The following is a 26725-nucleotide window of genomic DNA, read 5'->3' as shown; positions in this document are numbered from 1 at the left end:
CCTTTCGAACCCGCTCCTTTCCTTCGCTGTGAGCTTTGAGAATTTCCACCGTCTTGTTACACACCAGAGATCAACCAATTACAGTATCTATATCAGGCTTAGAAACTCTTTCTACTTCACTGGCGCCTGGAAAACGTTCTGATCTGTACCACGTTCCACTTCATGCGCTCCAGAGGCCATATTGAGCTCCATATAGAGGCGTGGCACGTATTCACTGCAGAAAATATCCTCCTCAGCAGCCCATTTGTTCTCAAACGTTTGCATCTGTGGCTGTGCTATTATCTCCAAGTAAGAGGCAATGATTTGCACTGGGAGCAATCAAAATCCGCCCCTTGCACATACAGTTTATCAGTAAAGATTGTAATAGTCACATACTGGATTAATTAACTAACAGTGCACCAAACAATTGTAGATCTAATTACTGAGATACAACAAACCCACTCAACACTTGTCTTTTGAAAGTAGATGAGCAAAAACTCGTTTGGCGAGGACTGTGGGTGGATGTGATGCTTGTTTTTACTTTATTTCTCATCACCATCATAATAATTAGAGTTCGTCTCTGACCTTTAACATCGCTCACGTCCGTGTGCTGAAAAATGAGACGGAAACCTGCCAAGACCAAGAACGCCTGGGTGAATGAGTCCAGTTGCTAAGAACATGATGATTTTTGCAAAAACTCCCACACACTGGTTTCATATATTATGTTAAAAGAAAGCACTAGGAGCAGTATTTGCACCAGGCTGAGTAATAACGTGTGAATCTAAACTCTCCCACGTTGAGTTTTTTAGCCTTCGAGCCCCAAATGGTGCCGGAGAGTTGACTAAGCCAGAACATAGAACGTAAGCAGACCACTGACAGCGCGTTTCATCACTGAAGAGTGAGATTATCATTGTCTCATTCAAGCAGAGCACCAACAAACATCTTCATTTGCATGTTTTAATTGCCTATTAACTTTGGAATATGTGACGTTTCTGTTGAGTGGTTTCTTATAATAAATAAATCAGTCCAATTCCAAAAGTAACTTCTCCACAGCGATGTCCATCACCTCAACAAGGCTATGAGAAGTGGTTCAACCTAGGCCGCCCCTGCTGCTGCTCACACGATGCACAGGTCCTCAGGCGCTAGTAGTTGTCCCTCCCTACTCAATGTGCTGTGACAAACCCCCCGGAGCCCAACAGATACTCGTTAAAAAGGTGCACTGGCTGCCGTGTGCTTTTGTCTGTAGTGTGCTTGTCGCTTGATATGATCATAGAAGGAAGTAAACGGAGAAGTGAAAAAGTGGGAACGGAAGAGAACCTTGTGTGTTTCTTCTCACATCCAATGCCGTGAACACGTTTGCCGCATTGCTCCCCTCCTTTTACTAAAGGTAACGCTTTTGTGGACAAGCGTGAAGATAGCAATCTCTTAGTCACGTTTGTTCCATTACCACCTCATTGCATCATGAAATCAGGTTTATTTTCTTGGCTTGGAAATGTTTTGAGAGGTATTTCTGAGTGCAAGGTCTTCCATTATGCCACTGAATGTGTTTTTCATGAGTGGGCTGCTAGTAAACAAGCTAGCAAAAGAAAAGACTGACTGAAGTGATGGAGTCAAAGAAACGGTATAACTGGAGTTTTATTTTGAAAAATAGCTTACATTTCATGTGTAGTAGCAGCCTAGTCCTGAGAGTCCTCAGATTTGTTGTTGCAGGTTGACTTTAGACTGCAAATGCTAGTCCTAAAAGAAATGATAGCACTGCCGCCTCACAGCTAGAAGGTCCGGGGTTCGATTCCCGGAGGCAGACAGAGAGTCTTTGTGGAGTTTACATTTTTGCGTGGGTTTTCTCTGGGTTCTCCGGCTTCCTTCCACAGTCCAAAAACATGCATTTAGGTTAATTGGCTACTCTACATTGCCCTTACGTTTTGAGTGTGTGTGAATGGTGGACTGGCGACCTGTTCAAGGTGTACCCTGCCCCTCGCCCATAGCCAGCTGGGATAGGCTCCAGCACCCCCTGCCCATTAAGTGGAATGGAAGATGGATGGATGTTTTTTTTGTTGGTACAGTAGAAGAAAAAAATTAAATCTATTTTTAATGAGCTTATCAGTTAAAACAAGCGAATGAATGCCTTTTTTAGTGTGTAGATCTTGTGGGGTTAATGGCGACGGCTAAGTTATCTATGTTGAGCATTTGAGGCAAAGTCAGAAGCTGTTTAACGGTGATGTAGCAACGCCTTCCATAAGCTGGCAGTAATTTTAGTAGCTTAGTGATTATTTATAGAAACTCTCTCTCTGTTTGTGCCAAAGCTGTTTTAAGATTTAATATGGCCCAGACTCTTATAGAACAGGACCCAGGTCAAAGTGTCCATGCATATAATTCAAGGCAAACTGAGGGAACAGTTGGAAGCTAATATCTGACATTAGACCATTTGTCTAGCGTCTGTTGCTATGGGAAGAAGCAGATTTGCTGTGCATAATGATTTAACCCATGTTTATTTTTCGACTGCCTCAGGCTACGTCTGTCAGGGCTGCACAAATCTTCCTATGCTCAACAGGATCCAGATTGATTTTGAGTAAAACACTGGCTGTGAGAGTCATCGGAATCTTCCAGCGTAAACACGTGTGTGGAAAACACAGGCGTTGCCATAACAACAAGCCTCAAAAACTCAAAATAGCAGTGAGGCTGTTGCATCTCATGTTGCTGGACTGAACATGCAGGATGTTTGGGTGAGCGCACCGCTGGTGTCCCTTCTGAGAATCGTCCCTGTGCAACAGCAGCGGCGAGTGGCTGTCAACAATCAATACGTGGCTCGTAGGAGTCGACAGAACCACTGGCTGACAGCACACACCCTCATTTCCCTCACGCTCCTCCTGACAGCCGTCTTTCAATCAATGGAGTCCGGTGTCTCTGGGTAGCGTAGCCATCCCAATCAGCACAGAACCTATAAAACTGGAACTGTAAAACAAAAGGTTTCATGCAAATCGATACTGATATCGCTTTAAAGCTGAGTAAATACCACATACTTATCCATCAGCCTTTGTTTTATACCGTTGCTCAGATGTTTACTTTTATATGTAGGATAAATATGTTTATATCTACATCACTCATTTATAACCACTAACGTGAGGTTTCAATTCATTTTTTACCATATTTGTATCTGTATTTTTTTTATATGTTTCTAATTTCATTTTTAACCTCTTCTCATTCCATGGAAATCATGTCTGAACAACTTTTTGGAGTACAGTATATAAAAGTGGTAGGGCTCTTTGGAATGGCAGTAACACTAGTAGACAACACAACTGTAGTTTTCACCAGAGCTGTCAGATTCACTCTAGATACAAATGGTAAACAGTTATACACTGTAGAAACACAGAAAAATAAATAATCTGAATTTTTTTCCTTATAAAAACATGCAAATATCTCCCAGGTGTATAGGTAAACACACTGAATGACAAAAGGGATCAAAATAATGAAGCCAAATGTATTCATACACGAAGATATAAATATAAATAAAAAAATTAAACCAATATATGACACCTATTTCTTATAAATTAAGGATATTTCATTTTGCCCTCCAACCCCCCAAAGTCCGCCTGGGCCAGGTAACCCTAATATAATAGGTCACAACTCTGGCCCTACTTATGCTAGGGAGGGTTCAAATGAAAGCTTATAGGCTAGAAAAATACCCTATAATGCTAAATTAACATTCATTGTAACCTAAAAGCTTCTATGTAAAAATCTGGGGAAATAATTCATAGATAGGAAAGAGCAGGCTTCACTTTCTGGCCTTTTGATCTGACTGGAAACGGCTGTCTGAGCGCCCCACGCGGTCTTGTTGCATATCTACATGCTCTGCGCAGTCTCACGTACACTACGGCTTTGTCCGCTTTCTTTTAGCATTTACGGTAATGACACTGGAAGCGAGCGAGAGTGGGAGGAGGGGTGGTTCTCAGGAATTTGGTGATGATTGGCTGGGGGTAATGCTGGAGAGGCCATACTACTGGGCTCTTTTCCGCCTTGCTTGCTGAAACAAAGCGTAAGACTTATGGCCTCCATCTTGGAGCTTCCGTGTTACTTTCGTTTTCAAATTTAGCGAGTTATGGCTCACACGAAATTGGTTGCAGCGCGACCGCCTCGTTAAGGTGTTTTGCTCACTTTGTGTAGGACTATAGTTGCTTATTTCGCTTTCAAATGGCCATAACTTGTAAATATTATTCGCTACACGTTTTCTAGTGGTTGTAATGATGCCACATCTTTTAGATCTTATTTAAACGACCAAAATAATCATCCTAATTCTCTTTACAGCGATTGTCAATTGAACAGTCTTTATAGTTTTACAAGCTGTAATTTGACGCAGTTTGATCGTTGCTTGTGTTGTAGATGCGGAAGTAGCTGAAAGGAAAGCAATCACTGCAATGCAAATTTCATAAAATGTGTCTAACATGTTTAAAGGCACTCTTTGTGAACAGTGGAAACCAGATCATCTTGTGACCACTGTGTCTTGGTGCTATGTTAAAGTTAGCACTTTTTATAAGATGTCTAAATTTGATAAATTAGTGTGAGCAGCTGTTCGCGTGGGAGCAGCCTTGTTTGTTGTTACTGCATTGTCAGAACACACGTTTGACTCGTGTTTTGGTGAAAGAGTCATGGTCACTTTCAACGTTAAGAGGAAGAGGAGGAGCCAGTAGCTGTTTACGTCTGAATTCAGATGCGACGCAGGTTGACAGTCACAGGTTGACAGACTGGTCACAGGTTAAGTTGTGTTGTGTGTTATGCATGTGAACATTTTCAGGGCTCCACGGAAGATTTCAGACCTCGGAAAATATGAAGAATACGATAAAAAAAGAAATTACTAAGCTAACAGTTCTTGACTTTACATTAAACCATTTACATATTCAACATAAGCTCAGGAAGATCAAAGCCAGGAAAGCAGTCAGCATCAGCTTCAGGCTCCTAAGATCTTGCGCAGGGGAATTGTGTGGAGTTTTGGAGCATGTCTTCAACCCGAGCCACAAGCTGGATGGTACCACGGCTCTGGAAAACCTCCTGCGTGGTACCAGTGCCTAAGACACTGCATGCCAAAGACCTCAGCAGCTTTAGACCAGTGGCTCTCACGTCCCATCTGATATAGACACTGAAGAGACTGGTCCAGGGTCACCTCAGATCTGCGGTAGGAACCTACCTGGACCCGCTGCAGTTATAACAAAAAAAAGTTTAACATTTAAAATAATGAATGTGATTTCATCTTTAAAAAGCCTAACCCTAATGGTTGACAATGAATTTAGGGTACTCAGCAGGAAGTGTTGACACTGGAGCCTGTATTCTTTATCTCTTTTGGTGCTTCATTTTCCTTTCCTTTATTAATGTTACAGCTGCTCTATGAGCATGTTATTGACATTATTCCATCCACAGTAAGAGCTGAGAGCAGACGAGGCCCAAAAATGCTCCAGACCGAAGATTGTAGTAGATGAGTCTTACAAATGCCACACCGATTTCCATGTTTTGCTATGATTTTTCAAACCTGCTGTGGATCAGGGGAGGCCACCACTCAACTACTAAGTTTTACTGTACTCTCTCCGTGGCCCCAACATGCTCTTTAAATTACCATCTGCCTTCGTTCAACAACTCTCTGCAGATGGGAGATCTTTTATTTTTGTCACTGAGCCAGGAGCACGACGAGAGGCAGCAGCATCTGCTCTGTGACAGCAATGTTTACCGTAGAACACGCCGCAAAGTGCATCCCACATCAAAGGGAGCGGCCGGTATCTCGGCATCACCGCCCGGCTTTCATCACGCATCATTTTCAGCTCTTTTATTATCAAAATTTCTGAAACTAATTAAAAGGCATCCTTATCAGACTCTCAAAGCAAATCTCACATTCAGTAGGAAACAAAAGATAATCCTATTAATATAACCCGAATGTTGCTGAATGAAACGCACGCAGATTATTTTTTTGATTTGAATCTTCGTTAATAGATAATTTTCAAACTAATTTGAAACATATTGCGTTCCGTCTATGAGGAAAGCCTCACGTCGCACATGATCCCTGACAGCTCACCGATTAGATTTGTGCCCTTCGTATTCCCGTTTCATTGTGTGGCCTTCTCCTCAGTGGATTTCTCCTCAGCCACATCTTGTCAGCCATGTTTTGTATGCAAGAGGCTCTAATGTAAAGCGTTATCCTGTTTATAAAGCTTAAGCTGTTTCACACCTGCAGCCTGAATGATGTCACAGCCTCCCATGTGGACAGCTTTCTAATGGAGACCAGAATCACATCTGACACTGCGTCCTTTAGCGTTGCAGCTTCCCATGAACAGACCTGGGTTAAACTCGTATTTGCCAAACGCTCCTAGTGTTGACTCCATCCTCCTCATCGAGGCAGTTGGGCGGGCGTTTTAATGTTGGGTGAGGTTGATTTACAGATGGCTCTGTTAATTCCACTCACAAACATTTTGCTTTTGTGTCTAGACATTCCAGTCTTGCTTTGTTTGAATCATTCAGAAAGAGACAGTGTTAGGATTTGAATCAATCTGTGAAAAGATTTTCAGGAGCTAGGATGTATGGATTTACTCACATGACTGCCTCAAAAAGCTTTGAATAATGATAATCACTGATGTTAATTTACCATAGTTCTTCCAGGTTCTTTGTTGTATGTTGTTGTTGGACTGAAGAAAAATGTGACTGCTATTGCTACATACTATTTAGTTATCAACATTCTTCAGAGCTGATAGTTCAACCTGGTCCTTAAACCCTTCCAGCGGCCACCCTGCAGAGCTCACTTATTTTCATCGACTCTTCATGCTACAAGTAGCTTCCTAAACAGGGATCTGTGCCTTTGGCCGTGGCTCCCTCTCCGTCCCTGTCTCTCGAACCCAGAGGTTCTGCTCGCGCAGCATCTAGCTCCCCGCCGGTAATCAGCTTTCCACTGGCAGCCCAAAAGAGAAGTTAAGGCAGCAAGCAGCTGCCAGCCGTCGTGAGCGCGCTAGTGGGCGGGCACGGACGCTGGTGCATCTGTCAAGTGTGCGCACATCAGATTGTCACTACGGATAGTTGTCTTTGAGCTGTGCATGTGTGGAAAGTGAGACAAAATTGAATTTTGAGGCTGTCAACCACAGCACTTTCATGAGACTGTCACAATCTAATCACAGACGGCCTGATCAGAGGATCTCAGCTTCGTAAAAGGCTTTTTGCCTTCCACATGTAAATTCTGCGAACGCTTCCACCCACGGTGAATGGCAGCCTCTAGGCTTTTGCGTACAGTGCATGCATGAGTGGCTCCGCCGCCGGGCCTGCGCTCTATGTTGGAGCTGTAACAAGGGTGATGGATGGAGCTTGTTACTCATAAGCAATTTGCATCATCTCTTCTGTTGCCACAAAGCTGCCTGGGTAACTGGCATAAACCAAATTCTCTCTAGCCCTTCACGCTAACCGATCGCACACTGTCAGAACTAATCTAAAAGTTATTTTTCCTTTCTGTCCTCTTCAGCCTCTAAGCCACGGTAGGGGAGAAAAAGGCCCGTGTGAGACGCTAACCGATCCACTTTCTTCGAGCATCTCTGCGCTCCAATCGACCCTCCTCCGCACAGTGATCCACTTTTCCTTCCCAATGTTCCCAGGCTAAACACCTCTCTCTTTCCTCTCTCTCTACTGTATCTCGCCCCCCTTCCCAGCACAACGGTGTTTGTGTTGTGGTGCACCTTCAGGCTGTGTGTGGGATAGTGTTGTTGGCTGGCATCTGGCAGCCTCTGATAAGAGAACGAGGGAGCTAGTGTTATTCCTTCTGAGATGTTTTCCTTTTTTTTGGTCATCTGGGAACGTTTCACTGTGTCTGAATGACATTGAAAAAAAAAAACTACTATTAAAAGGAGCACAAAGTAAAACATGAAGGCCACACGTCACGTTGAGTAAAAATATCTTTTAGGGTTTTGTCATTGTTTCATTTTATGGAGTTTTGTAAAAATGCCAATTTTTGTTCTTTCCCCCCCCCCAAGTGCTCCAACAAGCACACAAACACAACTCAAGCCACACTGGGCCTTATTATTGGCTTTGTTTGTGTCCACTCACATCCAGTATTTATTCACTTCTAGATTTACTGCTAAAAATCTGCTTAATGTTCCATGTTCCAAATGTAGGTTTTAATTTTACCTGTGAGTGACTTCATGGTGCTGCTCCAGTAGTGTATTGTTAATTGATTTGAGCTTTTAATAGTTGCATGCTGCAGTAGGTGATTGGAAATTAGGTTAATTAAAGCAGCGTTTACAAACTGGAAAATCAAAACAATCAGCTGAGGGTACTAACATACTAATTATGATTTGAATTGAGGTAACGACCTTTAGGTTTGTGTGATGCTCAGTAGCAAGTTATGATAATTAATAATAAAATTATTTCTCTTGTTAACGTGATCTCAGGACCATACTGCTGGTATGATGGGTGTGGGATGGGATCCAACTGTGAGGTTGGATCTAAATTATCTCACCAACCAATTTTTGTGTTTGCTTAGCTTTATTAGAAATCGTAAATTACCTAATCATCATAATATAAAATACAGAACCTTTAAGATTGACCTATGACCTATGTGTCAGTGGTGGGGGGAAAACAAAACCTTGCTAAACTTTCTTCCTGATGCTGCGTTTGATGGCGCCCTTGTACAGTCTAGATCATCCTGATATCGTTTTCAGCTCCTGGCGTCTCGTATGGCAAACCTTCCCTTTACTGATCGTGAAGAGATAATCAGAGCCACAGGCCACTGGTTATCACAGAAATCTAAAGTCGCATTCAAGGAAAGTTTTGCAATTATTAATGAGTAGATAATTACAGCAGCATCTATTTATTAATTTGGGGCATACTCAAAACGTGCTCTACTTACTAGCTAACAGATAGCAGCTAGCTAATTGTAACCTTTAGCAGCTTTGGATGTTATTGCTGTTAAGGTTAGGGTTACCTAACACAATACAGCTAGCTAGTGGCTAATCAAAAACAGTCGATTCTCCTTTCTGAACAACAATCACTCAGCAGCGCTCCTACTGATGCATTTGGTTTAAACGTCCGAGCTGCAATCTACCTTACGAATAGATGATGACAACCTACTGCACCTATTCACTGCCAGTTACAGTAGGTACCTACCGGACCATACGTATGGGCTGATATCTACTGATACTGAACCATTGAATGGCGTGATAACATTCGAAGGCGCTCCTTAAAAGGTGCACAGGTTAATTTCTAAATGTTTAGATTAAAAATTTCTGGCCTGAAGATATGAGGGCAGGCTAAGGAGGGCAGATTAATTGATTGATTGACTAATTTTACGCTATGACTACAGGTGCATAGGTTATTCATAATATAATTAATAAAAATTAAAAAATAATCAGCCCTGGGCTCAGAAAATGTATGCCAAAATTATATCTTATTTCCTTTCCTTTCCTTTTTTTCTGGGTATTAGAGTTGAATGTGTAGCCGTGGATTATTTCTCATGCAATTTTCTTTTTCCTTTATCCTTGAACCTTTGCACTTTCTATTCATTCTCAATCATTTCACCATAAAATGCATCGTGGCCTCTGAATAAACATCCAGGATCTGTGCCTCATCCTCGGGGCTTTTCTCTTTCAGAGTCTTGATTCCGCAGTTATATGTGAGATCAAACACATCTTGGAGCACACCAGAGAACGTAGACAATCCGTGACCCAGCGTAGCTCACCCTTTGTTCCATCTCACGCTTGAAAGGTTCACAGGCTCTGGCCGGAAAGTTCAGCAGTCAGTAGCGATGTGATGTTCCAGGAAGGGCGTCCACCAAATATTAAATTAATAAGATACAAAAGTGTGATGCTTTGTCTGAATGAAGGGGCAATGACGACGATTATTTCTGTCTGATATAACTCAGAACCAGTGGCTTCAGGAGCTGTGGGGTCTCACTTGATGCACACATAAGGCTCGCTTTAAACCTCAGTTGTGTGGGAGTCGTCTGTAACTGTGCAGCAGACTGACTGTTCTCGCCATGTTCCTCTAGTCATCATATACGCAGGATACAACCCTGAGGTGACTCAGTACAGAATGATGATGATGGCATAAATGCAGTCTCTAAGGGGCAGTTCAGAACAACCTCATCAGGAGTTTACTCTTCAATGTACAGTTTTAACGTTTTATATTTTTCAAAATATTTAGAAACTGGAAGAAATCTACCTTTGAAATACAATAAAAAAGATAGGTCATTCAATTGCAAATGTACTGTAGTGTCATTTGACGGGTGTATTATAACCTCTAGTAAAGTCTCATTGTTGGACTGAGATAATTCACAGAGAAGAATTCAAACAGTGGCAGTAATATAGTTCAAATATATGTTCCTGAATTTATAATGCATTATGAAAGTGGTGAGTCAAAATCATTTGAAGGCAGAGACACAGAGTCACATCTCCTGCAGGAGAGTGTGAGCTGTTTGTGGAACCCTGGATTCTGGACACAAGTTGAGTCTCTCAGGAATTTACCCCAGGCTTGGGAGAGGATTTTAACCCTTCATCCTACCTCAGCCAGACGGCTGCTTGTTTCTGTAAACTTGAATCAGTCACAGTGGAGAAATCAACAGTCCTCATCACTTGTTCTTAGTGGAGCAGGAACTTGTTTACTTTGTATACTACAATACATATAATACCTCCTAATACCAATATGCATCCCTGATATGACTGACTTTCCACTACAGCACTGTGACCAACAATGAGCTGGTTTCGCCTCCACTGGTGGGAAGCGGTAGCGTGAAGTGAACATTGATCGACAAAGTCCAGATGGCTTCAAAACCTGCGTAATTATAATAGTTGGAAAAACATACAGTACAGCTTCACTAAAGCCCTGGTTCTTGGTTTGCAGTCCACGTCTTAATCAAGCTTCTGGCACATCTTTACTGCAAAACATCCCTCACAACTGAGTACAGCCTGCTCCGCTTAGATGATTCACCCTACCTCCAAATAGTGTGTGCTGGTCAGCCTAAAATAAATTTACGCTGTAATTAACTGCACATTTTGTAATTGTCACATTTAAGGTGCCTCTTACTTTGCTATTACTGATTTTCCTAACTCACATGTCTTAATTAAAGTTATTATCATTCAAATCCTTTCTCTTTGAGTCTGAATGTCACTAGAATCCTAAATCAATTCTTTCCCCATTACAATTATCTCTAATAGTGCTAAAATGCATTAACATGTAAGTTTTGTAGGAAAGTGGGAAACATTAGAGACAAGATTCATTCTGGGACAAACTGTAACAGTCACAACAAGCTAAATGCTGTAGCATGCCAGAAAAAGATAAATAAATGCAGACAGTTTAATGTGACAAAGGTTAATTAAGTTGTCTTTGTTTAAAAAATAAAAATAATAAAAATAATTATAGTTTCATGTAATTAGCTGCTGGCCTCAAGCAGAGCCAGTTAGTTTGATCCAGTTTTGTTTTAGGATTCTGACTCTGGCAGCCTGTGGTCCAAGTTGTTGTCTACCAGCAAATTGATGGTTTATTTACCTAAAGGTTCAGGTCTTTCCAATCAGATCACAACATAGACAGATAATGCACAAGGACGCAGCTGAATGAAAGCTGATCAGAATAAAAACTGAAGAGGAAATGCAACGATGTGTCAGTGTAGAGTTGAGTGAAAGTACTAATAACACCGTACCATAATGCTGCTCTTTCCACTAGTGCCTCTTATGTGATCTTCATCGAGTATTTTGGTCTCAGTAATTTATGCATGTTGCATTCGTGTGACTCCAAACCTGACATGGCCTTTATTAACCAAACACTTGGCAGTAAACAAACTTAAAAAATCACAGCAGCAATGACTTAACAGCTTTAGTAAATCTGCAAAAAGCTGAACAGCCTGTGTTTTGCCAGTCGGCCTCTTCTTTGTTCACATCTGCCTAAACAGACTAAAGCCGGGTTCCGCTCGCGCCCCTGACTGATAACAGTCAGTATCTGTTTCATGGAGGCTTTTCTGAGCAGCTTGTCAGAAAAGGTAGCAGAGAGACAACTGGCTGCCGCTTGATGTAATCCTCAATGTCTGGCTGTCCCTGTTCTAGAAAGCTAGAGCCATTCAGGTTGTCTTTTCCCATCCAGCAGTCACAAATGATTCTGTACAATGTGTGTGCGGGCATATTTGATTGAACAGAGAGATTAGGCCAGTTATTATCCAGAGGAGCGGCAGGTCTCCGCCATGTTGTGCTGCTTCCATTTTCCACTCTGATAATCACTATCTTTTGGCAAGATTTTCCATGGTGGCAACATTCGGCTCCGAAATCCTGCTGACGATCATTCTTCTGCACAGATTTCAGATTGCGTGTTAATTGAACCAAAAAAACAGCGAGTTTGTCATTTTAAAGCAGACTTGCGCTTTTTGACTAAATGGATAACTTTCGTCGCCGACATACAGTAATGGGGCAACCTGACACCAGTGGGTCACACACACGTCACGTGCAGGGTCTACTCCAGCTGCCACCCTGCGACACTTTGGCAAAGCACAGAAGAAGAAGGAGTCTGTAATGTCGACGAGTCTAGCTTTGCGCGCAGTGCTCCATGGGTCTTGTTTAGGAAGCAGCTGTAGTCTATCGCTTCCTCCCTCCCGCTTCCTGTGTTGCGAGATTAAACTGCCGAACACAGCTGACAACTGCAAATATCACTGAGGCTGAAAGGGCACAGCTCCGCTAGGACGGTCTCAGTTAGCGGAGTTCCGGCTGCCCTCGCCGCCGCAGCCCTGTTTGGGGTTTTGGGCACTGAAGGCTGTAAACCATTCACTGCATGTCTGCATAACGTGACATTTTCAGGGTTGTTGGTGCCAAGAGAGGAAGAAGCCATCAGAATGACCGTTCTCCCCCTGCACAGCTCACACTAACGATAGTACACTTGGATTTCTGTCTAACAGATGGTGGCACAGCTGTGCAGAGATGTTCATGTGAAGGTTACCTTTGTACAACAGACTCCCACTCTCCAAAAACACCTTGTTTTTGACAAACTCACAATTTTTCTGCCATGTTTGCCCCTCTCTCTCTGTGTCTCTCTCTCTCTCTCTTTCTCTCTCGTTCTTTCTCTGTCTCTTTCATAGTCTCCCTCTCTCTCTTTCTCTCTCTCTCGCTCTCTCTCTCTCTCTTTCTCTCTCGTTCTTTCTCTGTCTCTCTCATGCTCTCCCTCTCTCTCTTTCTCTCTCTCTCGCTTTCTCTCTCGTTCTTTCTCTGTCTCTCTCATGCTCTCCCTCTCTCTCTTTCTCTCTCTCTCGCTTTCTCTCTCGCTCTTTCTCTGTCTCCCTCATGCTCTCCATCTTTCCTTCGATCTCAGACAGCAAAATTTCTTTACTTTTGACACTTCCAAGAATAATCAATAATAATAAAAAATAAATGTAAAACGTGTCACAATACAGTGCAGCAGGATGACACCAACTTCACTTCCTTCCCTGTGTCCTGCAGAAGACTTTTAGCGTTTTTATACCATATCCTCACAAACTGTCAGGTCTGTCATCATACGTATGAACATGTGATTGGCTTTACATGTCCTGAGAATGATTTAACACGACTGCCTCAGAGGCTGACGTGTTTTGTGTTACCTGACAGAGCGAATGTGTTCGTTTTTATTCACGCGTTAAATAAAAAACCTATAGATACTGCATCCTTTCTCATAAATCATGAATTAAACCTATTATTATTAATATTCAGTAATGCTCCTAATGTGCGTTTCGGAGCTGTTAGTAATTCACAAGGCCAGACCGAGAAGCCATTCCGCCAACATGTCGACTTACTTTCACCGATCATTGTCTATCTGTGGGTACAGTCGCTGAGCTCTGTCTGCTCTGGCCCCGCTGACACAAAGTTACTTCAAAAACATATGGATCTATTCTGATGGAGCAACACAACAACACAAACGAAAAGATGCCAGTTCTGTATGCTCCATTTAAAATGATAATGAATGAATAGTATTAGTGTTACTCATCCTCACATATTTTCATCATTTGGAAGAGAGAATAAAAACTAAAGGTGTGTGACACCAGCCCGACTGACAGTGATACCACAACAACTGACTCAAACAATGTAGAATTGTTAAGTAATTGAGATCAGGACTTTCACTAGTAGCCACATTTTTCCTTCTTAAATGTGCAACATTAACCTCCTCTAATGATTGTTACATCTGGAAAGCATTGAACTCCTGTGTGGTGCGCGTGCAGGCCACATTGGTATCTGGAAAGTGAGTTCAACATAGGCTGAAAATAAAAAGATTCTCCCATTAAGATCAGGGCATAACAAAAAAATAAAATATTCAGCTCCCAGGCAAAACATCAGTGTCAGGAATCATGGAGAGATTATGGAAACCAATGTACATAATAAATGTAATATAAATATAATGTATTCCTGGTGTAGACTGGATTCATGATCCTTGTGATTAAATGCGGCATTGAATTAAACACACTGTATGCTACATTGTGTAAATGAGAACTGCAGCACTTACAGCATGCATAGGAATTAGATAGCTCAGTATCCTACTTTCCACCGGAAGAAGACAGTCACAATAATGATTAAGATACAGATCTATTTAAATAATTTCACATAGAATTTCACAGTTTTATTCGGCGTCACTACTAATGCGCTGTGGAAGAGTATCGACCATGAGCCTGTGGCTATTTTAGCAGTATCTTTGTTCCCTGCTCTGAGTTGTAGAGGGTGTTGGAGGCTTGGTAAAGGCCAAGAGTAAATTGGAGTGGACCTTAAACATCACCCATGGCTCAGTGTGACTGAACCTCCTCTGTTCTTAAAAGGTCACCTCTGCTTCCCCCCGCCCCAGACTCTCCACCCTGTAACCACGATCCTCCCCACAAATCACATACACACATACAGTACACACAGTTGCAAAATTGGAAATTACGTTTGAAAGTTTCATCTAAATCCAGTTGGCATTGGATCCCCCCCACCCCCAACACACACACACACACACACACGCACACACACACACACACACACACACACACACACACACACACACACACACACACACACACACACACACACACACACACACACAAAGTAACCTCGTCTTTGAAAATGCTTACCGACCACAATTGAGCCTTTTCAGGGGAAAGGAACATCAGAACAATAATAGAAAGGCAGCTTCCTTTAGGTTCGCAGAGCTTTTTAGTTGGCTGGTTGTTTCTCGATGCAGTCCATTAAAATGAGTCCACGAGAGAAAGTGTCTGTCATCTCTGACAGCTCTCACCATGAGGCCTTGTGGGGATTAGCTCCAGAGTGCTGTAAGGGTCAGGGCGGACTGCATCAAGTCTGCAATTATTGGGCTCAAATAAACACCTTTTTTCAGCGTTACACAGTTTTCTGCAGCTGCTGACTGGAATTTTAATAAAACATGCTGCTCAGAAACACGACAGCCTGAAGACAAATGCCAGCTATGAATACAGAAAAGTTGCAGTTTTTCTTTTCTCTGCCACACTTTTTATTTATGTTGACAGTCATTTGCATGTAATGTTTGTGTTGTTTGTTTACTACTGTATATGCTTATATATTGCACTGCTTAAGTTCCATATGGAGAGGCTCTACTGGTGTTATAGACTTTCTGTGTGACTGAGGTTTCACCCGGTACGCCGACTTCCTCCTATAATCCAAACACATGCAATTACTGTAATTACTACTGAGTTTCTATGGCTATGACTGCAGTATATGTGGCCCAGTGATGGACGGGCGTCCTGTCCAGGGACAGCTGGGATAGGCTCCAGCGCTCCTGTGTCTCTTAAGAGGCTCTTAAAGCAGTTCTGAAGATGATTGAGTGAGCGGAAACATACAAACAAACAATAAAGTTTCCCTGAGTCATGCCTGCAGAGAGAAGCACCCAGTGTACAAGGCGTATTCCATTAATAAATATTGTTTGTGTTAAAAAAAAAGGAAAAAAATTAAAATTGATTTTTAGGTTTTGAGTGTATTGGGAATTAAGGATACAAATGTCTCGGGGGAAGTAATACAGTAGCACTCTGGATGAAACCAAGTGTGGCTATCTATTCAGAGGAGTCGGCCAGGTGTGACGGCTGTTAACACATTCAAAGAGGCTGACGACGCTAACACATGCAGGGGGTGGGGGGGAGCAGAGAGAAATCCACAGAGCACCATATGAAAACAAATCCGAAAGAATCGGCTTCTAAGTCGATAGCTATGAATTGTTTACTGTTGGCTGTGACCTCTAAGAGTTAACCTCTGTCCATCACAACATCACATCTAACCAAGTGTTCCTTCTTTTGTCAGGTCCCCTTCCTGTGAACTAACATGGACAAGGTGGTCATCAGTCTCCTGCTTCTGGGAACAGCGGTTACGATGGTCCATGCATGTCCCAAATATTGCGTCTGCCAGAACCTCTCGGAGTCTCTGGGGACTCTGTGCCCATCCAAAGGTCTGCTGTTCGTCCCACCGGACATTGACCGCCGAACTGTCGAGCTCAGACTGGGTGGCAATTTTATCCTCAAAGTCAGCACTCAGGACTTTGCCAACATGACAGGTCTGGTGGATCTAACCTTGTCTCGCAACACCATTAGCGCCATCCAGCCTTTTTCTTTCATCGACCTGGAGACTCTCCGATCGCTGCATCTGGACAGTAACCGGTTGACCGAGTTGGGGCCAGATGACCTCCGAGGTCTGGTCAACCTGCAGCACCTGATCCTAAACAACAATCAGTTGAATCGCATCTCCAAAGCAGCCTTTGATGACTTGTTAATGACACTGGAGGACCTAGATTTATCATATAATAACCTGCGCAGTGTGCCTTGGGAAGCCATCCGCAAGATGGTAAACCTTCATCAGATGAGTCTGGACCACAACCTTATCTCTTTTATTGCTGAGGGCACTTTTACAGACCTGGACAAACTGGCTCGCTTGGATCTCACCTCCAATCGCTTGCAGAAACTGCCTCCAGACCCGATCTTTGCTCGCTCCCAGAGCGGCGTTGTGTTTAGCACTCCCTACGCCCCTCCACTCTCGCTGAGCTTTGGTGGAAACCCACTGCACTGCAACTGTGAGGTGCTCTGGCTCAGGAGGCTTGATCGTGAGGACGATATGGAAACGTGCGCGTCCCCCGCCAGTCTCAAGGGGCGCTACTTCTGGTCAGTCCGTGAGGAGGAGTTTGTGTGCGAGCCGCCACTGATCACGCAGCATACACACAAGCTGCTGGTGCTGGAAGGCCAGACAGCTAGCCTGCGCTGCAAAGCTGTTGGTGACCCGATGCCCACTGTCCACTGGGTCGCTCCCGATGACCGCTTGATCAGCAACTCCTCCAGAGCCACAGTGTATGACAACGGCACCCTCGACATAACAGTCACCACAGCTAAGGATTATGGGACCTTCACTTGTATCGCTGCCAACGCGGCCGGAGAATCCACAGCCTCCATTGAGCTGTCTATAATTCAGCTCCCCCACCTGAGTAATGGGACCAATCGTACTACACAGTCCAAATCAGGCCTTTCAGACATAACTAGTTCTACTAAGATCAGTAAAGGGGAGCCTAAACCTCAGCCAGAGAAAGCTGTGTCTGTATCAGAAGTAACTGCTGTCACCGCTCTGATCAAGTGGACTGTTACCAAATCAACACCAAAGGTCAAAATGTATCAGCTTCAGTATAACTGCTCTGAAGACGAAGTTCTCATTTACAGGTAAGAATGATTAATGGTGTTAGGCTGCATCCAAGCGAGATCTGAGAATTTCTCTGATCAAAGTAGTGATTCAAGCCCAAGGCAAACCTGCACTTCAGGATCCTTGGGCTCACTTTCTTGAGTCAATTGTTCATTTGCTGAGTGTTTAAGACAGACAATTTCTTTGAAGTGTTACTCAGAGATCAACATTCATTTTCTTTCCAAATCCTTTTTAAGATTTTTCTTTTTTTTCTTAAACTCTCCTTTCATATGTTTAAAACACCCAAAGTAAAACCCTTGCCCTGAATGATTAATTAGAAATACAGGACGAAAAAAAAGGATTATGTGCCTTCGTTTTAATGTATTTTCTTTAAGCTGCTCAAGACCAGAAGCTTGGAGACCAGAGATCTCTGGGCTCTGTGAAATCAATTTCCTTTGTCAAACGAAAATGAAATATACAAAATGGCTTGGGATATGGAAAACAGCATCGCTTCACTTTTAAACTCCAAGCAGGCAGTAAGAACAAATTAGGCTGTAATGTCAGAGTAAACAGAACAATTCCCTGCATCACATATGTGTGGGACACATCACTGTCTGATGGTTTAGAAACCTCTTTGTTTAAGTCTATATTTGTTTGGTTTAAGTCAAAATCAAAGACGAGTCCAATTAATTTGAAAATCACTTACCTAATTAATCTTACGAGGGCCATATTTAAAACCCAGATTGCTTTTCTTTATTTACTTGATCTTGGATGGGGTTCCTAGTGTTTTGTAATCGGCTCCTAATATTAACCAATCCACCTCCATGTTTAAAATATGCCGCTGTGCAGTGGTTCCCTGCCTCACACCACAGGACGCTATCTGATCCTAACTCATTTTATTTTGCTTCCATCTGACCGTAGGACTTGCTGCCAAACCTTATCGGCTCTCTGGCCGCGTTCTCGTTTAATCTTTGCAGTTTTTGTGCAATTATGTGAGAAATGGTTTTGGTCTTGGCTGCCGTCCAAAGAGTCGATTCCCCACCACTGCTTGTCCTTTCCACTGTCTTATCAGTCACTCCTCGCGCCGAGTCAGCAGAACTTCTCTATCCGTTTGTCAGAGCGGGGCTGCTTAAACAGCTAAGCGTGCGCAGGCAGTGCTTAGCTTCTCGCATCCTCTTCCCTCACGCTATTATGGTAATTTTGACAAGTACCAGAAAATTGTAAGCATTTTAACACTGTTCCTCACAGGTACAACTTAAACTGGCAAACTGAATGCTTGAAATCATAATCATTACACACTGTGAGCTTTACCTTCAAAATGTCACAATTATTGGAGGACAATATAATTTAGTGAGACTGCACGGGGAGGAATATCTGAGCTGTGTTCTGAGTGTCTCTCTCCGGAGAGCAGTTATCTTAATTATTAAATACAGTATCAGAGTAGTGTGAACACTGGTAACAGGCCGCTGTAGACAGCAGTTACACTAGTTTTATGTCAGCTCTGCTTCCTCCAACATGCACCACTGATGGCGATGCCTTCAGCAGCACTTCCTGGCCATATAGCCAAGAATTTATGCTGTGTTCAGTGGCCGTGCACTCTGTTTCACTGTGCGTTGCAGCATCCTGGTTATTAACTTAAATATGGGAATAAATAAAATAATCGGATTTTGGTTAAAAACATGAGATTTGAACTGTACATAGCTTTGAAAAGGAAAATAGACATTACTTTGTTCAGACACTGTTCATGAAACTGGCCGTCGTTTGAATTTAGTAATAAGGTGTTTATCTGATTCCCATGCCTGTACACTCTGTGCCAATTTGTCAAGCCAGAGAAAAGAGAACAATGTGAATTTTCAATAGATTTTTCTCCTCAGTGAGGGAAAAATTGGATGACTCATTTGTGTGTCTGGAAAATATTCTATGACTTTTTTTTTTTTACATTCTACACATTCACACATAACATTGGTGTGTGCAGTAAAGTCAGGCACTGATTGTCAGCAGTTAAATCCCTTTCCTTCCAAGTATTGAAAGACATGATGATTTGGAAACAAAGAATCATTACTGACAAAATCCTTTGCATTCATATTTAAATTGACTTTTAATATGCTATATATTTGTTATATATATTCATGATTTACACTTACAAATGCGTTTTATTCATAATCACAGACACAGTACAGTGAATGGAGTGTGTTCAATACAGCAGTCAGACAATTCAAATTATGTGATTATACCTAGTGTGTGTATACACTAGGTAGAAGAAAACAAAGAAAAGGATTCCCAGGTAGACCTACTGCTGGGTTGAAATGAATATTCATTTGACTCCAGTGCAGCCTCTTCTTTTCAAGGGCACTGTCCACGACCACGGTTACAGATCAATCAGGGGCGCCCTGGAGACGAGCTAGACGTGACTTCTCATGGAACACATGGGACAATGCAGTTTTTTGCTTCTTATAGAAAAAGGCAATTAAAGATGAACAATGGACTGCAGTCCCACCGGCATCGGTGCTCTGTGGAGGACAATCAGAGCTTTGGATACGCTCCCTGTAAGAGAGAAGCAGGCCAGCGTTACATGGATAACTAAACTTATGTACAGTATACAGTAAAGGCCACTATGGTACAATGCTGTATGTAATAATCATATCGCTGTTTTTTGCAGTCCTAAAGCTGAATATTTCAACAATTCATGCTTTCCTATGTCAAAAAGTATAGATCAGGCCACAGTTTATGTATTTAATGTGCAAACGTGATGCAGAAAGCTTGTTTGTTGAACTCTTTGTTTTCTATTGGGAGCAACATGACACCTTGTTATTTTAATTAGAATTTTTATGCACCTACAGTAAAGCAGAAGATTTTGGAGGACATACTATAAATAGTTTGAAAGGCTAAAATCAAACCTGAGAATCAAACCTTGTTGCTACGAGGCAGCTGTGCTAACACAAAGACATCCAGTACTGCAGACTTTTTATCTCTTGGCTTTTTGCCACGTTTGCCGCCACAGTGGTTTATGGGACATTTATTTGGCACGAGTTGTTCACGGCTGTGTATTCTGTGGTGTGATAGTCTTGCTGTGATGCTGTGCTTTGTGATGCTTTGTTTTGTAGGCATTGTCACCTATCATCTAACCCAGACATCCTTCCTCATACATCACACTGTCATCAAAACTGCCAAATGTTGCAATTATTAAATAATTAAATAAGCATGTCGAGACTTGATAAAAGGGGCTTCGAGTGTCTGTTCCTCATTATACTGTATACTGTAATGTGACAACTCTAGGACTAATTAGATCAGTGGTTCTTAACCTTGTTAGAGAGTACAGAACCCCATCGGTTTTATATGCACATTCACCGAACGATTCTTTATTAAAAAAAATAAATTAAATTAATTTTTTTAAATCCAAGACATGAATATAGGTTTTACTGGTTCACAAAATGGAATTGCATTAACGTCACTGTGTTCATTTTTTTAATGAACACAATGAAAAACATTATTTCTTTCGATTCAACGCTTAATCGGATAAAAAAAATAAAAAAATATTATTTCATATTTTGCATATTAGAAATCCCTTTATCATGTGTTTTTAACAAAATTTAGATTTTGACTCTCTCAAACAAAACACATAATCTAGCGTTTTAATAATAAAACTTCCATATCCAAAATATAAATAAACAAAGCAAGCACAGAGTTTCGTTGTGAAGATCTGCAGCAGCTCCAGTCAACCTGACTGTTGGTGAAAAGACACGGGAGAACATGTACACTCCACAGAGACTCCTGGGCTCCTTCTGGCTCTGAGGCAACAGTGACAACCACTAAAAACCATGTCCTCATATTTTAATACTGCTGTTACATTTAGTGTCTGCACCATTTAAGTTGCACCAGTTGTGCTGTTCAGTGGTGGTGCCGTTCATCACTTTGTAGCGAAAAGAGATGATGCGCAGCCAGCTGACACCCACAGCAGAACAGATTAAGAAACAAAGTAACTTTTAACAGAGCAACACTTAATGAAGAGTCTTCACCTGATGGATAAACAGCGTTTGTTACCACTGCTACATCTGGGACACCAATGTTTCATTCTTACGTTTTCTTGTGTTGCTGTACAAACAAATCACAAACCACGAGCTGAACTTTGTATGACTTGCAGGTTAACGTTGTTTTTGTTTGATATTAACTGTAATGCTCATATGAAAAAAATTAGGATGCAGCCTTTCTCTCCTGCTGCCGCTTGGTTTGTTTTCTCTGGCATTTCGTCAGCGGCTGCGTTATTTTCGTTAACAACTATTGCTATTGTGACTATTCGATAACAGCAAATCATTATCGATCAATTTCCGTCATCGATTATTATCAATTCGTCGTTTTTTTTGTTGCAGCCCTATGCATGAACATCGAAAATTTCATACATAATTTTTCACAAAGACAGACTTTTTTAATACTACCACACATCTTTTCGGTCTCATTCAGCAGGTTGTATCCGTTCCTGTAATGTACTGTAGTGTTCACCTCACAGGCCGATCACCAGTCTCTTTCGAAGCAAACTAGTATAAATACGATAATTGTTGTATGTCTGGCAACACTGGCGCCAAACTCTCTGCAGCACAGATTGACAAGGCAATGTAGCTGGATCATCTGTATTCAACAATCGCCAATCGGAGCGTATCATCACGAATCATATGAGTAAGGAGCGTGTCTTGTGTCTTGACCTCCGCCTCCACTAAGACTGACTCACCGTACCCGAAGGTTAAGAAACACTGAATTAGATGTTCCTACTTTTAGACACATGAGGTTTATGGATGAAAATGTCACTTAATGTTTCTGCAGGGACAAATGAGGCTCCCACAGCACGTCACCGCTTTATTTATTATTTATCTCAAGCTGATCATACAGCAGAACTTTAATTTCATCCCAAGAAAAATGTGAACATTTAGAATTAGAAAAAAATGTAGAAGAGAATACACTTAGTCAAACCGATGTTCAGGAAGTGCTCATTGGCTGCTCATCTAATTGTAGTGGCTGCATGCATAACACATGCATTGCTTACCATACATATAATTATTTATTTAGTTATTCTGACATGCGTTGTTTCTTTGATCTGAGCCAGAGATGCCTTTTAAAAACGTAAGCGCTCTGTCCTAATGTTAACTCTTCTTATCTGATGTCTGTTTGTTTTATGCGGTTTGCAGGATGATTCCGATGACTAGCAGAGCGTTCGTAGTCACCAACCTCGTTGCGGGGATGCAGTACAACTTGTGTGTTTTGGCCATCTGGGACGACACTGCCACCACCCTCACGGCCACTAACATCGTGGGTTGTGTCCAGTTCATCACCAGGGAGGACTATGCCCAGTGCCAGTCCATCCACAGCGGCTTCCTGGGCGGCACCATGATCCTAGTCATCGGCGGCATCATTGTGGCCACGCTGCTCGTCTTCATCATCATCCTCATGGTGCGCTACAAGGTGAGCAGCAGCATTCAGACCAACAAACTCCCCTCCGTGAGCAACACCTACTCGCAGACCAATGGGGGGCTGAACAGGTTCAATGGTGCCCCGCCGCAAGTCAAGTCCACGGTGGTGGTCATGCGCGAGGAAATGCTGGAGTTTAAGTGTGGATCCCTCCAGAGCAGCCTCTCCTCGTCATCCTCGTCTTCTAATTCCTTAGACAGCCACGCAGGAAAAGTGGCTGCCGACCGCTACAGCATGCAAGGCAGCGAATGCAGCACCCTGCCCAGCAGCAAGTTCCGGAGGCACGGACACGGTGCCAAGACAAGGCAGAACCTGGACCACCTTCTAGGGGCGTTCACCTCACTGGAGTTGAGAGGAGTAACAAAGGACCACCAGGGGACTTCTGGCCCCTGCACGAGTTCCAACGCTATGATGGTGGCTGCCACGGCACCCCCATCCGACAAAGAACCCCTGCTGGGAAGGGCCGAGTCCACCACCATGCTGGGGCGTCTCCTAGGGCTGCCACAGGAGAGTAAGCCCAAGAGGAGCCACTCGTTTGACATGGGGCACGTGGGTGCCGCGCAGTGTCGCAGCAGTCACCCCCGCAGGATCAGCAACATCTGGACTAAACGCAGTCTTTCGGTCAACGGCATGCTGCTGCAGTACGACGACAGTGAGGACGAGAAGCCCGCCGGGGAGAGCTCTGAGTGGGTCATGGAGAGCACAGTTTGAGTACAGTTGGCGAACGGTGAGGTTCGTGGCCAAACAATAAATTGATATCAGGAACTAAAGGAGCATGAGTGCAGCAGGAGCAAAGCTGCTACTGAGTCTGACGTGAGATGAATTTATGTGAACAAACCCCTCACACCTGGTTGGGATCAGAACTGTGTGCCGGACTCTAACTGTATGGAAAAAAAAGTTTAGATTGAAACAACATGGAATGTTTTATTGATCATATATATGAACGATCCACAAGGCTTAGGGCAAAGGAAGGTCAAATGAAGATGAAGTAATTCAAACTGGATTTACTTACAAAAAAAGAGTCTCGAGTGCGGTGAACTCAACTGCACATCGGACCCTCAACTTGAAGTGGGGCTACTGCAGCAGTAGAGGGACAGGAGGCATGAACAAAACACTAAAACACAGTCATTGTTATTTTCCTTTGGGTTTTTCTATCATTTCTACTATTTATTATTTGAGATGATTCATCAGCAGGCAGAAGTTTGTAGTTGTAACTGATACGAACGCACAGAAGCTTCTCTAACACTTCACACGTGTATCGATCCAGATTCAATCAGTTAGAAAATGGTTTCTAAATAACAACATTGGCATCAGAAACAGTAAATTTCTACCTCAGGTTGTGTATAATATGAGGTTATTTATATATAAAGACAAGTGGAAATACGACTAAACTCACGTGCACTCTATGGATTATTGTACAGCTCAACACACAGTTCTCTACTTGTTTGCAGATGTAGCCTGCACGCTAAATCCAGTGAGTTTCCAGCTCTGGTCCTTTTGAGCGCTTTGAGGCTCCCCCCACCAGTTAACGCTGGTGACAATGGTCCCTGGAGGCTGAAAGGCCATTGATGCAGATGGGTATTCGCCTCAGGATACGATTGCAGATTATATCAGCACTTATTGCAGGTGTTTGAAATCCATCAGGCCCAACCCACAGCGGGATGTATTATTCCGCTGTAAGTCAACAAACAAAAGAGCACAACAGAGACTCTTTTATCCAGTTAAATAATGAAATCGACGTTTACTGGCCTGATACAGCTCATAATGCTGTTCAGAAAAGGATATTAACTGGACGAATGGGCGAGGAGCCGCTTGTTGGGGATCACGTAGCTGAAACGTTCATTGATATTTAGTTCACCATCAGTTTCATCCAGGGCTGTACATTACAGTAAAATACTGTGTTCAGATCCGTGCTCACAGACACATCCCCACACATCCCGATGCCTTCCTGGATGTTCTGTGTTTCTCTGCTGCATTTTACCATGTGGGATCATCTGTTTTTTATGTTCCTTTTCCCCTAGGTGTATGTTCTGTATATTGGCATTTTTTTGTACTATAATTGGGTGAGAATGTGAACGGAGGGGCAAATGTGCAGTTGTACGTTTTTACTTTCATGTGAAGCAAACAGTGAGAAGGTGCTTTACTGTGGTGTGATGACTTGATCATTGTTAGTTGGCCTCATTGGAAAAGGATGTTACGTTAAACCGTCAGACAGAAGTGGAGGAAGAGTTTTTATTAAAGGAGCAGTTCACTCAAAATACATAAAAAAAACCTGAGAGAAAAATGTTGAGAGAAAATCTCAACATTCGGACGCAAACTAAGACTATATGCATACCGTGATGCAAATAGTGTTACTGTGACAAATGTTTGTAGTTTAGGTGAACTGACCCTTTTAACCTGCCATCTCTGCTTGTACCATTTGGTAACAGCCCCTTTCCACTCGGCCAACTAAGACTCCAATCTAAGTGTGTACTTGACTCAGCATAGTACTGATTCTCACCTGAGGTTGTAAGACGAAAAGTAAAATAAAAAAAATGTTTCTGTGTGAAAACATTTTGCTACATAAAAAATATAAAATACTGAACAATTCTTATCAAGCAACCTGGCTTTGCTGTGGTTTCTCTTGCTACATCACAGAGATACACAAGGTTTTTTTTTTTTTACATTAAGAAGACGCGTTCATCCTTCAAAGTGCAGAACAGCCGACATGTTGTCCTCCCTCCCTGTTGTGTTTGCTGTAGACCAGCCAAGGAATTCTCCTCCTGAGGTCCAGCTGCTGTAATCAGGCCAGTTGCTGCTGACTCACCTCAGCACTGCCCTTATTACAAATCACCAGTACATGCAGCTCCTGGTCGAATCCCATAATAAGGCCTTAATTCAGGAAAGGTGCTTACGGCAGCACAGACTGGATATAATCCACACACAAGGGCCGACCGTTGCATTGTAGTGCGTGACGGACGTGAGCGCCTGTTAAAGACTCTGGAATGCTGAAGGTCCCGGACTTTAGGAAGGCTGCTTTAAGCTGCAACAGGACACAAGCTGGACAGTTATGTAGTTCTGGAGGCGGCGAAGTCTAAAAGGAATCGTCTATGCAGCTGAACATGAAAATGCCTTGGCAAAACATTTTTAGGAATCCAACTGTGCATTTGTCCCGTTAGAGGACAGCTATAAACACAAGGAAACCAGTAAGACGTTCTGTAATGTCACTGTGACAAGCTTTTCTTCGCCCACAGCAGTGATAAGTGGGTAAGTCCAGTGTTGTGTGGCACCTGAAAAAGTGCTAGTGCTTTACAAATATGAAGTTTAAAGCAAATACACATTTCCATGAATGCATGGAATTCAGGACAGCATTTCAGTTTGAAAATGATCCAATTACGGTATCTATTCGTAACCTCGGTCATCTGAGCATTATTGGTACCAAAGGTGTCACACCTGAAACCAGAAACTTAACCTTATAGTGTCCTTACAACATTCAGCCTAAACTAAGCCTTTGTTAATCCATCTGTTAGTTGCTGATGTATGAACCTGTCAGATCATGCTGGAACAAAGTTTGGAAGACCACCACGCATGGTGGCTACCGATGTCCCAGGGGACAGCTGTCCCTCCAGACCCCCTTGTAGATCCCGCTCCGTGCCACGCAGATCATCAGGCAGATGCCACAGCGTTACAGGACAATCACACGC

At 42.7% G+C, this 26725-nt stretch overlaps 1 protein-coding gene across 4 annotated transcripts in view; it reads left to right on the top strand.

Annotated features, from left to right (window-relative positions):
* The window catches only part of LOC114848115 (leucine-rich repeat and fibronectin type-III domain-containing protein 2), an 89810-nt gene extending 64167 nt beyond the window's left edge, over positions 1–25643 (top strand). For 3 of the 4 annotated variants that reach the window (XM_029138327.3, XM_029138328.3, XM_029138326.3), the window contains 2 exons: positions 16230–17626; positions 22763–25643. In XM_029138327.3, coding sequence (XP_028994160.1) covers positions 16251–17626; positions 22763–23753 — 2367 coding nt within the window. In that variant the 5' untranslated portion in view covers positions 16230–16250 and the 3' untranslated portion in view covers positions 23754–25643. The other variant, XM_041069075.1, reaches the window with a different exon arrangement.
* The last annotated feature ends 1082 nt before the right edge of the window (positions 25644–26725 follow it).

Source organism: Betta splendens, chromosome 22, assembly GCF_900634795.4.
Source record: "Betta splendens chromosome 22, fBetSpl5.4, whole genome shotgun sequence".
NCBI classification, from domain to species: domain Eukaryota; kingdom Metazoa; phylum Chordata; class Actinopteri; order Anabantiformes; family Osphronemidae; genus Betta; species Betta splendens.
The sequence above is the reverse complement of the archived record's forward strand: the minus strand, read 5'-3'. Positions and strand labels throughout refer to the sequence as shown.